The sequence below is a fragment of the Sturnira hondurensis genome, unplaced genomic scaffold, assembly GCF_014824575.4.
Source record: "Sturnira hondurensis isolate 20B ecotype Veracruz unplaced genomic scaffold, ASM1482457v3 Scaffold0000867, whole genome shotgun sequence".
In the NCBI taxonomy this organism is placed as follows: Eukaryota; Metazoa; Chordata; class Mammalia; order Chiroptera; family Phyllostomidae; genus Sturnira; species Sturnira hondurensis.
Window position 1 is genome coordinate 106,893 of NW_028073498.1, and position 15,993 is coordinate 122,885.

At 44.4% G+C, this 15,993-nt stretch overlaps 1 protein-coding gene across 1 annotated transcript in view; it reads left to right on the forward strand.

Annotated features, from left to right (window-relative positions):
- Window positions 1-15,993, forward strand: part of SLC6A11 (solute carrier family 6 member 11) — a 122,922-nt gene that overhangs the window by 85,781 nt on the left and 21,148 nt on the right. The window contains exon 7 of the mRNA XM_037050548.1: window positions 12,062-12,165. Within this exon, the coding sequence (XP_036906443.1) occupies window positions 12,062-12,165 (104 nt within the window). The remainder of the gene's footprint in view (window positions 1-12,061; window positions 12,166-15,993) is intronic.

Genomic DNA, 15,993 nt, shown 5'->3' on the forward strand with positions numbered 1-15,993 from the left:
AGAGCGTCTGCCCCTTCCCACCACTGTTCCTGTGGCCTGCCCAGCGTATTAGCATTTAAATATATCCAGAGTCCTCTCCCCAAAAGCCTGCTCCCCGCATTGAGTCCACCAGGGAGGGAGCATTTGAATCCTCCTCCTCGCAACTCTCTTCCTTCATAATGGCCATACTGTATTCATCAGCTTCTGTATGTGGCATTAGCCAAAAGAAGGAGTGAGGGCGCCTAGCAACCCAGAGGGGGCTGAGAAAGAGGTGGGAAGGAAGTGATTTTCATGTAATTATTCACTTCTACAAAAGCCGTTGTCAGGTACACACTGGAAACACAGCTGTTGTATTATTCTGCTAACCTACTTTTAATCTTTTAAGAATCTTTACAAATATAAAAGGCTAAAAAAAAGAGCTTAGTTCAGCCATTTTCTGCCAGGCCATATAAGTTATGTTTTTGCCTCAATCGAAGGCTCTGCTAACAAAAGTTGTGTTATGTGTGTTTTTGTGTATATGTGTGTAGTTGTTTGTTTGAAAAGAAAATGTTAAAGGAAAAGGCTGTGGGGCATGAGCTCAAGGAAGGCCACTAAGCCGTGTCCTGGTTACTTGGATCCAGCTGCATACATGTTGGGTCTGGAAGTTTTTACACATCCTCTTAGCTGGGCACTGGGATGGCAAGGAGCCTGGGAGCAGTGAGATGTTGGTTCCCTCTGCCCCTCGCTGTTTATTGCCCTAAGGGAAGGTGAATCTGCTCTAGTGATGGGTACTGCCATGTTAGGTGCTGTTCATAAAAATGATAAGTTCATTCGTGGAGAGGAGGCTGAGATGGTGGAAAAGATGTAGGAGCTTATTTTTGTAGTAGAGTTGAAAAGCATTAGCCACCCAAAGAAACAGATTAAGGGACTTGCAACAGGTACCTTGTATTCACTGTATCTTACTTTCACGGACAAGGAATTGAGAGACTCAAAGAGGTGAAGTAACTTGCCCAGGGTTACAGAGCAGATAAGTGGAAAAGCCCTATCCATTAAGACCCAGCAGGGCTCGCAACCAGGCACTTGATAAAAGCCATCTCATTCCATTTAGTCCCCTCTGCATGGTGCTTCAGTGCCTTTACCGAGGGTAGGCCTGGTTCCAGAGGGCAGTTCCGGAAGTTCAATTTGTTCCTTAGTCAAAGGGGCCTCCTAATACAGTGGCCAGCATGTACATCTTTCTAAAGCTAAATGGATGAGTAACTTCACCTCTCTGGGTATTGTTAGTTTTTTCATGTATAAAAAGCGAAGAATAATAACACCCTTTGAATGGAATCCCTGTAAAGTGCTTAGAACAGCCCTGGTATGTCATAGGTGCTGACAGAGGTGAGCCAGTGCTGCCATGATTATTAGCATCATCGTCATCACACACCTCCTTTGCTGGTGCCTCTGTGGCAGGATGAGTTAATGCTGCACGTGTCAGAGACCTCAAAGTGTCAGTGCAGCAAACACCACCAACACCAGGTGGAGAGTGGAACTACCAGGCCCTCCTGCTGGGGACGGCTTTGATGACAAGCAGAGGCGCTGCTCTTCTGCCCTGACAGGTAGCTCTGCTTGTAGACCTTGTGTCTAGGAAAGCTTCTTTCTGTAGCCCATGCTGCCTTAAACACTGTAGAAAATCACTCTTTAACCTTAATTCTCTTTCAGCTCCCCAGGTAGCACCTTCATGGGTTGAGTGAACCCTGGCCCCTACTGCCCTGCACCCTCATCTCTTACAGCCCCCTGCTTGTTCTTCTCTACCAGATGTGCTACAGCTTAGCTGCCTTGTGCATGGTCTGTCTCTCCTGCTAGAATGGATGCTCCCTAAGAGCAGGAGCTCCTGGAACTGTGTCTGGCACATAGTAGACGCTCGGTGCATGTTTATTGTGGGGGAGGAAAGGAAGAGTCTTTTTTTTTCCTTTTAGTTGTTTGAAGACCAGCATATCCTGGGGAGGAATCTAGTGCTGTTCACTAGAGCTCATGACTGGGTTTCTGAGCCTTCTTCAGCTACTTCTTCTTCTCTCCAAGAGCTAGGCACTGGATGGAATCTTGGTTTCAAACACATCATCTTATTTAATCTTTTTGTGTATGAGAGAAAGGGAGGGAGGTGCTAATCACCAATGTACAATGACCTCACCTCGACCTCCCCAATCAGATAAGTCACTTCTGTTGAGGTAAGAAAAAGACATGAAGGCTTCTCCCTCAAATTTCTAAGAGATTAGATGCTCTCCTTAATGGTCAAGCTTAAAATGTGGGGAGAGGGTGAGAGTGTTTCCTCCCATACACACAGAGCTCTCTAACCTGAGGATAATGATACCCACTGCAGGGCTGTGTATACTAAGCATCTATCATCACAAATATGTGTGAGTAGAGAAACATTTGGCCTTGCCCATCATCCTTCCTTACCTCTCCCAGTTAATATCATTGAGGATGTACTCCATTGTGGCCCTGTCCTGGGCCCTGAGAGTCTACTTATAAAGGTGGGTTGTATCCCTATCCATTGCTTTCTGCCCCTACTGTGCACCAGGGTTCATTGGAACAAGTTGCCCTAAAAGAGGTGAGGTTGCCCCAGAGCTGGAGGGCAGGACCACCCTTCTTCTGAAGGGGCTCTGCTCCCCTGTTCCCATGCAAATCTGTCCTCCAACCCTCTGAATGTGGACTGCCCACGGCCACACTGCCAGAACGCCCCCCATTCATTGCTGAAGAACATAGGGAGTGATCCGTTTCTCAGCTACTGACCCAGCTTCCTTAGGGTTTATTTTGTGGAGACTATTTTCCCTTCAAATTGTGTTGAGAAATAGGAAGCCCTTTCTCTGCTGAGCTGCGCCCTTTGTAACATCCTGGGACATGCTGGTCAATGGGGCTCAGTTGCCTGGTCTTCCTTTCATTGAGGTGGGGTTGCCTTTGTGCTGTTTGACTTGACAGCCACAGAGCTGTTTAAATCCCAGCTGAGACTCCAGGCCTGCTCGGAGTACCAGGAGGCCTCAGTGCTTCTCTGTAAAACCTGGAGCCAGAATGCATTGGATTCAAACCTCACTCTTTCCTTATTAGCTGTTTGACCTTTTTTGTGTCCGTTTCTTTTGTATAAAAATAAAAATGATAATACTTAATGACATGGTTCTGTAAATTATGAGATTGTGTACATCTCATGAAGCCTCAGGTACACAGTAGATTTTCAACAAGTGTGTCTTAAGTTTTCTAGTCCTGAGGCACCAGCAAACTGGTAGATGGGTTCATGAATGTTCTTTTAGCTTGTTTTAATTAGCTTCTCATTTCTACTGTTGTCAAAACATTGCAATGGCTTCCATGATCTTGCCTGATTTCTGGGTGTTTGTGGAATACCTAGTTGAAGGAGTAGCCTTAAGTAAAATAGACTTGAAATAATGCCTGTAGCAGAGGTAATGGTACGTTTTCACCACCCATCTATTGTTTCTCTTCCTGGTTAAATGGGAGGACTACATATCCCAAACTCCCTTCCATTCCATTTAGGTTAGGATCACGTGACTTAGTTGTGGTCAGTGCTATGTGAGCAGAAATGGTATAAGCAACTCCCAGGCCTGACCCTTAAAAACTTCCAAAGCAAACCTCCAACTCTCTGGTCCCCTGCCCCAGAGGCTGTGTTGACATGGATGCACCAGAAGACAGGAAGGTTTGTGTCACTGAGTCACTGGGTAGAAGAGAACCCCTTCACAATCTGTGTCTGGCTTGGTGTGGGCAAGAAATAAACTTCTGTCATGCTAAGCCATTGAGGTTTGGGGGTTTATTGTTTAATCCAACATAGCCTATCAGTAATTATCTTAACAAATACAGGAGCTTCCTGATGAATTAATTAATTCTTACCCAGACTGAGGGGGGAGGCTGACAATGGGGGCCCTGCTGCATTTTCTCAACCACAGGCATATGTTTATGAACATAGATACACATTGGTCACATCAGTCTTTTAAGGAGTCTAATAACACAGACTCCCTGTGAGGACATGTCATTCTTCTTTGTGAAACTTTTTCAGGGAAAATTAATCCTGAAAAGTTTTGGGCTCTGCATGCCCAGTGAGCCGACACCTCAGCAGAAAAGTTGCTATCAACATGGGTTTTCCAAACATGAAATATAAAAATCACCAGTGAAGAAAGTTTTGGATCTGGAGTCAGGGAAATGTTAAGTTATAATTAAAGTTCTGATGACCTCCAAACCTGTGTCTCTAGCCCAGACCTAGACATCCAGCCCTAGACTTTCCACCTGTCTCCTACGCATCTTCCTGTATCTCTGACTTGCCCTGCCCAGAACTATGCTTACCCATTTCCCCATTTTATGCCTCCAACCTCCATTTTAAAAACTGCCTCATCCTCTATTTTTGTGCCCCCATCCACCCAGTTGCTCAACTCTGGTTAATCTGCCACCTTCATCCAAGACCAATGATTTAATCTACCCTCTAAAGATTTCTTGATAACCAGGGAGACAAGAGGTCAACAGGGGAAAAAAAGTTTTAAAAAATATTTCTCAGAATCTCTTCACCCAAACAGAGAAAGTAGGATAGTAAAACAAACAAACAAAAACAATGGATAGCGTCAGTAGGTGACTCCAGGAACTACAAAACATGAAGAGGTGGGGGTGAAATACCAACAGCAATAATATCTACGTGAAATGAACTCTATGGGATGAGATGAAGATGAAGGCAAAGGGAATTCAGAAGAATGAGATCCAGGAGACCTTGAGATCTCTAATGTGTACTCACCCCTAGGAGGAGAGGTCTCTGGGAGTAGAAGCTTGGTGGAGCTATCTGAGGATGCCAGCCAAAACTAGGAGGGATGTATTCAGACTCCAAGTCATAAGTGGGTGTTGGAGGACTGTGGGAAGTTTGGGCCGAGGTCTGGGCCCTGGGCCTCTAGGGACTGACCACCCGAGGCTCCATGGCCAGAGACACCCAAGCACTGAAGAGCAGGAGACGCTAGAGGAAACAGAGAAATTTTGAGGAAGGGAATAGAAAGCAATAATTTCAGGAAGTACTATCTGCACAGTCGTATTTTTAAAGACTTTTTGGTAATAGCAGAAGAGGTAACCCTGAAACTGTGAGGCTAAAAGAAAAATCTTCCCTGGATTACCCCTATTCCTCTATACAAAACCCTCTTCTAAGAATACAGAAAAATACATCTCACTTACAGTTGAGCAACAGAAAAAGGTTGTGCACAAATCTCATACAAAGCTATAAGAAGAATTATGAACACAATAGTGTCCCTTCAGATAATAAATGAATTTCACAAAGACAGACCCATAAAACATCTAAACTTATTTCTAAACACTCAACACTGAATCTTGTTTCAAAAACAGCTAAAAAAATTAAACCAACAGATGCTTTGAAACAATAGCATAAGTGGAATTTTTAGACAAAAAGATTTGAAAAGATGGCTCATGAAAGGAAAAGATATTTCAGGAGAAATAATTAAATAGAAGAAATAAAGCAGTGAACAGACATCATGGGTAATACAATATAAGGTAAATAGGTGATTTAAAGGAGAAAAATAAAGTCAGAAATGGGGAAATATTTTTTAATGCAAGAAAAAGTGATAGGTATAGAAGATAGACACAGAAGATCCAACCTACAAACAAGTCCCTAATAAGGAAATCCCCCAAAAAATGCAAAAAAAAAAAAGAAAGAAATCCAAAGCAGTGGAAGAAAACATGCTAAAAACAGATTTTTCCCTCTTGAAATATGAGAACAGATTTGAATTTGTACCTTGAATAAGTATATTACATGCCTGGGAAAATCAACCCAGAATAGTCAACACTAAGACATGCTATAATAAAATTATTGGACTTTAAAGAAAAAAGTAAAATCCTACTGCTCACTCAGACAAAAAGAGTAAGGGCTTCATAATTAGAGTGGCATCAGACTTTTCTACAGCAGCACTCTGTGCCAGGAGACAACTAAGCAACATAGTCAATATTCTCAAAGAAAAAAAAAGAACCAAGTGTTTTATATACAGTCAAGTGTGAAAGCCACAGATCAACTATTAAGAATGTGCAAGAACTATGGAAATGTTATTTCCCATGAGCCTTTCCAGAGGAATTTACTAGAAAGCAAACTACAGGCAACCATATTGACTAGATGAGCATAAACATAAAGGCTAGGGGTGAGCATTAAATTTGTAGTCATCTGTAGAACTCACACTAATTAATGGCTATGAGGGAGATAATATTTTTTATAGATTTTATTTATTTATTTTTAGGGGGGAAGGGAAGGAGACAGAAACATTGTTGTGTTAGAGAGAAAAACATTTGCCTCTCACACATCCCGAATCGGGCAGCTGGCCCACAACCCAGGCATGTGCCCTGACTGGGAATCAAACCAGCTACCTTTTGGTTCGCAGGTTGGCACTCAATCCACTGAGCCACACCAGCCAGGGCAGGAGATAATATTTAATGGTTGTATGTTCTGTTAATGCAAACCCAGTACAAGTGTTAAAAATTAGAGAATGGAGTGTGTATATGAAAAGTAGAATACATTTACAGATTGCCTTTAAGTGTTAACTGGAAACAAATGGACTTTTTTTTTTTGTTTCAAATTAGATATCAGAGGAAAGGGAAGGATGAGAAATAGAGGCTACTGGCTAATTTCAATTTTTCTCATGGTAGGAAACTAGCAGACATTGCCAAAAAGGGGGAAGACTAAGCATATTATATAAAGGTATTGACTTCATGAAAACCATCAGAATAAAAATAACAGGCTTTTTCCTAGAGAGGTTGGGGAGCAAGAGGGAAAAAATCATTTGAGAACACATTCCCCTCTCACATGGGCCTTAGGCCCAACATGTCTCCTCTCATTGCTTCTCCAGTCTTTAAAGGTATGTGTCCTCCACACAGCCTTTTCTGATTGCCGTAGCACACGCTGATCTTTCCCCTCATCTGCCACTCCTAGGTACCAGGCACCTTGTTCTCTGAATGTTTTATCTTATCTCACCTGCAGGTAGAGACGGAGTGCCAGGTATAATTCAGTGCCTTTTTCAGAGTCTGGCACAGGGTTCTGCACACAGAAGGCACTCACTAAATGGTTCATCAATAATTTAGGGTAGGTTGTAGGCTTTAGGCTGACAGCCTCTAGGCTTTTCTAAGAGCTTAATGTTGCTATTTGTCAGAATTCTTTCAATTTGAAGTAACAGCAATACCATTGACATTGACTTAAGAATAAGAGGCCTCTGAACTCGAAACGTTCTAGGGTAAGTCTTATTTCAGTTATGGCTGGACACAGTGATTCCAGGTGTTATCACCATTATCAGTCTATCTTTGCTCTAGACTCTGTGTTGTCTTCATTCTCAGTCAGGCTCTTCTCTTCCCTCATCGTCAGGAATGTGTCCTATTTGCAATGGCTCCACTAAAAGTCCCAGGGTTGAGTTTCATTGTCTTGGTTTGCGTTACATGCTCATTTCTGACCCAGTCATTGTGGCCAAGAGAAATGCTTTGATTGACCAGCCATGGTCAGGTGACCACTCCCCCAGTCTATCTCTGAGTGAGGAAGAGGTGGTTTCCCACAGGAAAATTGGGGTGCTGTTACCTGAAAAGAGAAGATAGATGATGATTGGGCAAAAACAACAAACATCTGCTTTAGTGTTGACATGCTTGGTGAGTAAACTGCGAGAAAAATTCCTTGCTACAAGTGACAAATCGTGGTTTGGGGGCTCATCCTTGAGACATATGGTTGGAAAGCTCTCTTTGCTGTTTTCAAACGCAGATAGTTTATTTACCACATTCGTGGGGGACCACTCACCATGGGGGCCAGTTCTGATGGAGAAACCATCTTTCCCACACGGCTGGTGGGTTCTCTCGCTGGCCTGAGAAGAGGACACTCATTTTTCAGAGGTATTAAAAACAAGCATGAGACTAGGGGAGCACTGAGCATCCCTGCAGGCATCTCCTGTGATCTGGTTTTGTTTCCTGAGTCACCAGCTGTGTTTTTCTTCTCTGTGTTTTACTGGCCTGAGAGTTGAAGAAAGCACCAGTGCCCACTGCACCTTGGAACTTTCCCCTTTCCATGCAAAAGGAAAGGAGTATTTTCTCTCTCTTTGGGATTTTATTACCCAACTCAGATAATTTGGGTAAAGGGAATCCACTGAGATAGCAAACAGGGAAACAGAACAGGAGAACTTAAAAACAGAATCCATTTCTCTCCTAAATCTTCAACACATTTTTTTTTTCTGTACTGGACCCTTCCTATCAATATTTAAGCATCTGCAAATTTCTACCATTTAAAATAAATCCTCCTTCCCTGGCCAGTGTGGCTCAGTTGATCAGAGCATCATCCTGTATGTCAAAAAATTGTTTGATTCCCAGTCAGGGCACATACCTAGGTTGTGGGTTTGATCCCTGGTTGGGCATGTACAGGAAGCAATTGATGTTTCTCTCTCCCATTGGTGTCTCTGTCTCTGTCTCTGTCTGTCTGTCTGTCTCTCTCTCTCCCCCTCTCCCCTCCCCCATCCACCTCACTCTCTTTCTCTCCCATTCTCCTTCTTCAGCTCTGTGAATTAAAAACAAAAAAAAGTCCTCAGGTGAAGATTAAAAAAATAATAAAATAAAATTTCCCTAAATTTTACTAACGTTTTCACGGCCACCTTATCTTTTAAGTCCCCTTTTAGGCAGAATTTCTTGAAGTTTTTTTATATTCCCATTTTCATTTTCCCTTCAGATTTCAACCCACCCATCTGCTGGCACTCCCCCATCCCTCCAACACACACACTTTGTGAAAGAGCTCTCCCTAAGCTCTTCATTTAGCTCCAAGACACTAAACTCAATGACCCTATGTTAAAGGAGGGGAAAGTATTCATTTCTTGGGTTGAGAGGCCGCATTATGACCTTCAATTTTAATAGCTATTTGTTGAACGATTTAAAAAACTCAAGCAAACCCCAGGAAGAGTGACCTGTCATGTAATCAAATCCCCAAGAAAGAGGAAATAGAAATATTTTGCCTGGAAAAGACAGAGTTTTAGGGTCCAGGAGGCACTGGTGCTTTCTTCAGATCTTTAAAGTTCTGCCACATGGAAGAGGTGGATGTGGTCTGGGTGGCCCCAGGGCTGGGAAAACAGGAAGGGCAATTTCCTCTCATTTTAAGAAGTGTAATGGTCAGAATTCTTTAATGAAGAAAGGGGCTACATCATGAGATAGTGAGCTCCCTGTCAGCATCAGTAATCAGGTAGAAACCGTTCCATCAGAAGTACTCAGAAGAAAGTCCTGTGTTGGGTGGAAGGTTACATCTGATCACCTCTGAAATTCCGGGATTGGTTAAGCACGCTTCTCCAGAAGTGAGTCTCCACGGACCACATCTGTCACTGCCAGCTTGTGTGGTCTTGAGCAAGTTACTCCACCTCTGTTCTTCAGTTTTCTCAGCTGTAAAAGAGAGCTAATGAAAGCATCCACCACATAGGGTTGCTGTGAATCTTCAAGTGGCTCAGCAGTAACGCATACAGGACTCAGCACCTGTGCCTGGCTCGCTGTGTGCATTACTGCTGAGCCACTTGGGAATCCCCCCTAAGGGGGGATCTTAGGGAATAAGAAAGTAGTTTCCATATGTACCACATAAGAAGCCTAAAATGCATGTATTTTGAAGGGTGATAAACATTTGGTTGGCTTTCTACGCCACCTCTTATGTTCAGGTCAGCTACACCAGTGCTTCCCTGAACAGAATCCTATGACAGTTTTTTTTAATGTGTTTTGTTGATTATGCTATTACAGTTGTCCCATTATTCCCTCTTCACTCTCCTCCACCCTGCACACCCTCTCTCACCCATATTCCCCACCTTTAGTTCATGTCCATGTGTCATACATAAAAGTTCTTTGGCTTCTACATTTCCCATACTATCCTTACCCTCCCCCTGTCTATTTTCTACCTACCATCTATGCTACTTATTCTCTGTACCTTTTCCCCCTCTCTCCTCCTCCCACTCCCCTGTTGCTAACCCTCCATGTGATCTCCATTTCTGTGGTTCTGTTCCTGTTCTAGTTGTTTGCTTAGTTTGTTTTTGTTTTCATTTTAGGTGTGGTTGTTAATAATTGTGAGTTTGCTGTCATTTTACTGTACATATTTTTATCTTCTTTTTCTTAGATAAATCCCTTTAACATTTCATATAATAAGGGCTTGGTGATGATGAACTTCTTTAACTTTACCTTATCTGGGAAGCACTTCATCTGCCCTTCCATTCTAAATGAAAGCTTGGCTGGATAGAGCACTCTTGGATGTAGGTCCTTGCCTTTCATGACTTGGAATACTTCTTTCCAGCCCCTTCTTGCCTGGAAGGTCTCTTCTGAGAAATCAGCTGACAGTCTGATGGGAACTCCTTTATAGGTAACTGTCTCCTTTTCTCTTGCTGCTTCTAGGATTCTCTCGTTCATTTTAATCTTGGTTAATGTAATTATGTTGTGCTTTGGTGAGTTCCTCCTTGGGTCCAACTTCTTTGGGACTCTCTGAGCTTCCTGGACTTCCTGGAAGTCTATTTCCTTTGCTAGATTGGGGAAGTTCTTCTTCATTATTTGTTCAAGTATCTTTTCCACTTGTTGCTCTTCCTCTTCCCCTTCTGGTGCCCCTATAATTTGGATGTTGGAACATTTAAAGATGTCCTGGAGGTTTCTAAGCCTCTCCTCATTTTTTTTAACTCTTGTTTCTTCATTCTTTTTCTGGTTGAATGTTTCTTTCTTTCTTCTGGTCCACTCCCTTGATTTGAGTCCCAGTTTCCTTCCCATCACTATTGATTCCCTATACATTTTTCTTTATTTCACTTAGCATAGCCTTCATTTTTTCATCTAATTTACAACCAAATTAAACCAATTCTGTGAGCATCCTGATCACCAGTGTTTTGAACTGTGCCTGTGATAGATCAGCTATCTCTTCATCACTTAGTTGTATTTTTTCTGGAGCTTTAATCTGTTCTTTCCTTTGGGCCATTTTTTTTTGTCTTGACCCACCTGATATGTAGTGAGGGGCAGAGTCTTAGGTGTTCACCAGGGCAGGGCAACCCATGTCTCTGCTTTGTGACACTGTATGTGGGGAAGGGGTCTGAGGGGGAACAATGGCGCTTGCTTTGCTTTCTGCTAGATTTCAGTCACTTTCCCCGCTTCCCACAAGCAAATTGGGTCCTTCTGGTGCTGATTCCCATATGGGTGGGTTTGTGTATATTCTAGGACCCTGTGAGTCTCCCCACAGGTGTTTTCAATCAGTGGTTTGAGGCTTTATTTCCCCGCACTGGTACCCTAGGTTATGTGGTCAATCCCACTCCCCCTTTGTTTTGCCTGGTTTATCTGTGCAGGAATGTGGGACCACCCAGTCCTCCAGCTACAGCCTTGCATGCCCCATTCCACAACATGCCACCTCACTGGGTCTGCCAGCCATTGCCTTGGCGCAAGTCCTTTACACCACAGCTGCCTGATTCTGCCCCTCCTACTGGGCTGGATGAGTGTGTTCTTTAACTCCGTGGTTGTCAGACTTCCATACAGTTTGATTTTCTGTCAGTTCTGGTTGTTTTTTGTTTCTAAATTGTTGCTGTCCTTCTTTTGATTGTGTAAGGAAGCTCAATGTGTCTATCTACACCTCCGTCTTGGCCAGAAGTCCTATGACAGTTTTTTCATGCTAGTCTTAGTCACAAAGAAGAAAAGGTACTCATTTTGGTTCAAACATGACAGTGAGCACACTCCACATCCCAGGGGTCTACATTCCATATTACATAAATCCTCTCACCACTCCCAAAAGGAAAGTTCATTCCCACTTTGCAGATGAGGAGACGAAGCCTCAGAAAGGTCAAGTAACTTTTCCATGGTTACACAGCTGAGTCAGGGTCCTAAACATCCTAGTTCTTAATAAGTGAACTGCTATTCATAACCTCTGAAAAATTCTGGAATTAATTCAGGAAATTTATATTTAATCAAATGGTTCCCAAGAATAGATCTCCTAAAAATCACATTCCTAAGAAGGTTAGGAAGTTTGGTTATCCCTTTGTCTAGTCTTATCAGAGGATGAGTATGGATGGGGGATTTCAGGGAACAGGGCCACTGCACATCTGACTTCTCTCTGTGCCAACTTATTTGTGCCTTTCTGCAGGTCTGGGTAGATGCTGGAACGCAGATCTTTTTCTCCTATGCCATCTGCCTGGGTTGTCTGACTGCTCTGGGAAGTTATAACAATTATAACAACAACTGCTACAGGTGAGCATTTTCCCGGGCCCTGCCAGCTTTCTACCAAGCCCTGAGAGCTCTTCACTCTGCCTAGCTAGCTTGTGTTTGTCTTCCAACCTTATAGGGCCAGACAGATGGCTCTTTCTCAGCCTCTCCATGCCCCAGTGTCAAAGATAGGCCATGGAGGAGCTAGGGAAAAAACAAACACGGTCAGAGTGCATTCCAGGCTGCAAGCAAATCCACTTTGGAATCTTACCCAGGCCTCCATCTCACCCTTTTCCCAGGGTAGATGAGTGGCTTGTCTAAGGTCATGCAGCTAGTAAGTGGCAAAGTTGGGGCTTGAACCTAGCTCTTCTGACACCAAGGGCCTTGTTTTTTCTGCCTTCTGTTCATAAACGTGCTTCCTGCCCCTTCTCATTTGACAGTAGGGTACTTTCTTGACTCACCTGGAATGGCCAGTGCCCTGCATGCCCTTCAGCCTGACAGGCCTCCCTCCCTGGCCTTCTGGAGCTGGCTACACCCAGCACCTAGTTGGGGCTCATGGGAAGGTGAGCCCAAGGCCGTCTGACCTTGGCTGCCTGGCCCTCCAGGCCAGCAGTCTGAGTTCTGCCACAAGGCTGAGATTCACAGGGGTCCAGGGACTTGCCCAAGGTCACCCAGCAGTGCATGGTACAGCAGAACTTTGCATCCTAATCTCTATGTCTAGGCTCATTGTCTGTTTACTGATGTCTCTGCACCCCTGAATTAGTGCCTGGTCACAGCAGGTGAATGTTCAGGGGAGAATGGACAGCACTTCCCTTCCTTAGAGTCCAAGAGCTCCTTATTCAGGTATAAACTAATGAAATGATGACAATGAAACTGTCTCTGATCACAGATTAGTTGATAAAGAAAGGGTTTTTAGCACATAATTCTGAGACAGGATAAGTATTTGGAGGATAAGTAAATAATCAAGGTAGATAATCATACTTATCCTCACATATGCACCATACTAAGTGTCAGACTGATTAAAGAGTTAAATATTTTTTAAAAGGAAACCATTCTAAAACAAGGAATAAAATTCTAGTATGTGTGATTTTTTCCCCCACACCAAGCAATTCTCAGACACCAGCTGGGTATCTTCCAATTAAACTCAATTCTGATACTATCTACCCAGAGATAACACCAAATCCCACAAGTTAAGGGCTGAGTCCTACAAGACTTCCCTTCCCCACTTCACACAGCAATTGCAAGTCCAAGTTGTCATCTGTGGGTCTGACTGACAGGGTTCGATTAATTTGCTAAAACAGCTCACAGAATTCAGAGGAACACTGTACTCACTAGATTACTGTTTTATGATGAAAAGATATTACCCAGAAACAGCTAGATGGAAGGCATGCATAGGGCAAGGTATGGGGAAAGAGGATGGGGCTGCCATGCTCTCTCTGAGTGTACCACTATCCTCGAATCTCTGCATCTTCACCAACCTGGGAGCTCTCTGAATCCCTTCCTTTGGGGTTGTGTGTGTGTGTGTGTGTGTGTATGTGTGTGAGGCTTCATTACATAGGCATGATTGGTTAAATCACTTGCCACTGGTGATAGAACTCAATGTGTAGCTTTTCTCCCCTCACTGGTGGTCAGGGGGTGGCGTCCTCTCTGAAAGCTAGCTTCATGATCACTTTATTAACCTATTTGTTAAGTCAGCCATGTGCACTGTGTCTTCCTGTGAGACACTGGAATTGGTACCTCGGGAGATACAGCAATGGCACCGCAGAAGTCTACAGTTTGTAAATTGGGGAAACCAAGGCACTGAAGAAGTGAAAGTGAAAGGTCCAATGTGCTGAAAAGAAAAGCTGTTGTGGAATCCAGTGCACAGTCAGGCAGCAAGCTGCGTTGTTCCTGTGGGCCTTTGGGCAGGAAGGTGATTGGGCATGGCTGCACAGAGGCATCCTGCAGAGGCCAAATGTCAGACCAGCTGTCCAAAAGGTCCTTTCTACCTTCACAGTCTTCAAGGGGAGGTGGGTCCAGGGAATGAGAGGTGAAGCACTCAGTCAGCCACAATACAAAATGGACAGGGAGAGAAAGGCCATAGGACAGGAGAGCAGCACAGCAGACATCGAGTCCAGGTTGAGTGGGCCCCCCTTGGGACGTTGGAGGGAGATGCTGTGTGCATAGAGCTATAGCACACCAGCAGCCGGCGTTCAGTGTGGGCCCTCTGCACTGGGCACTGCAGAAATCACTCAGTCACTGTCAGTCACCTCCAACTAGGCTGTCAGCTCATGAGGACACAGGCTGGGTCTTCTTGTTTGCCACCGTCCCTTGAGTCTAGCATGGTGCTGGCTGACATGTAAGGAAGCGTGGAAGGGCCACACCATTATACAGATAAGGAAACAGAGTCCCAAGGGTAAATCACTTGCTCGCATTTACATTGCCATTGATGGAATGTGGCTTGGAACCCAGGCCTTTCTGGTTCCTGCTCCCCTATTCTTCGCTCCCAGGGATGATCAGTTCTTTCCTCACGACAGCAGTTGGTGTGGATTCAGCCAAGACTGCCTTGCTGTCAGGCTGTGTCTCGTGGCAATGGCAACTTTCTTCCCCACTGAGCATGTGGGTGAACATGCTGGTCACTGATGATCCCTTCCGCTTTCCCATCCAACAGGCAGGGTTCTCCTCCTCCCATCAGCAGAAGAAACTCCATCCTCTAGATGACATTGCCAAATCCAAAGGCTCATTTTAATTCCTTTACCAATGGTTCCGTGAGCAGTTCTTCCCAGCTCAGAGGGAGTAAATTAGTACCCTCTCTTCTGACAGCATAGTAGCTTCTGGAGGTCATAAAGCTGGCTCAGCTGCTGCCAGCTTCACAGTGCTTGTTACATAAGCTTTTCATCTAGAAGGTGGTCTGTGGAGGAGGAATTAGAGGGATGTGGATAGAGGAAACCAGGCAGGGAAAACCTCACTTCAGAACACAGGCAGCTGAGCTTCATCCCCTGAAGGTGTGGGTGCTCTGGGGGTGGGGGTATGGGACACAGGGCTGGGAGCAACCTCAGGTCCTGTGGGGCTTCCTGGTGGTGTGAGAACACCTCTCAGGAGGCCTCTGGGCAAGATGGAGAGTTTGCAGTAAGGGACATTTGTTTTTCAGCAATGAAATGATGCCCAGAGATAATTGTCCACAAGTCAGGATTTGGAAGTCTTGATTCTTATGGAGCATCCTTTGTGTGTAAATGCTAGAGAAAGCATGTGTGAGATAAATGGATGTGCATCTCAACTTCACCACCAGACAACTGTGAGACCTGAGTATGTGCCACTCCTCCCGAGCCTCCAGATTCTGTGACACAGTACTCAAAAAACCCTAGCACATGACTGGGCACATTGCAGATCCAAATTATACAGAATTTCTGAGTGCAGAGGACATGAAGAAAACGCTTTTCTCACCAGCACCACCTTGTTTCCCACTGTTGGGTGAGTCAGTGTCAGAAAACAGACATGAGGAGCAATCCCAGGAATAACTCTGCCCTTACCCTGGCCTGAGCTGAATTTCCTTTTGAGAGGAGGTACATCAGGCTTGCAGATGAAGTCCTCAGGTCTGCCAGCCCATCCTGCATCCACGATGCCAGAAGGTTCTTTAAAGGAACCTGTATCAGTCACTCCCTGCCACAATAATGCTGTGTCATAAACAACCCCCGAATTCAGTGGCCTGCCCCAACAAGGCTTTGGTTTTTATTGTCTCCAAGTCTGCCAGTCAGCTGGGGAAGCTCTTCTTTGGGCAGTGGATTGAGTAGAGTTGGCTCCAGGATGCAGGCCAGGTTCAAGTCTGGTCTGTGTGGGTACATTCTGGATTCAGGCTGCAGGGACAGCAGTTCCCCTGCATAACTTTTTCTCATG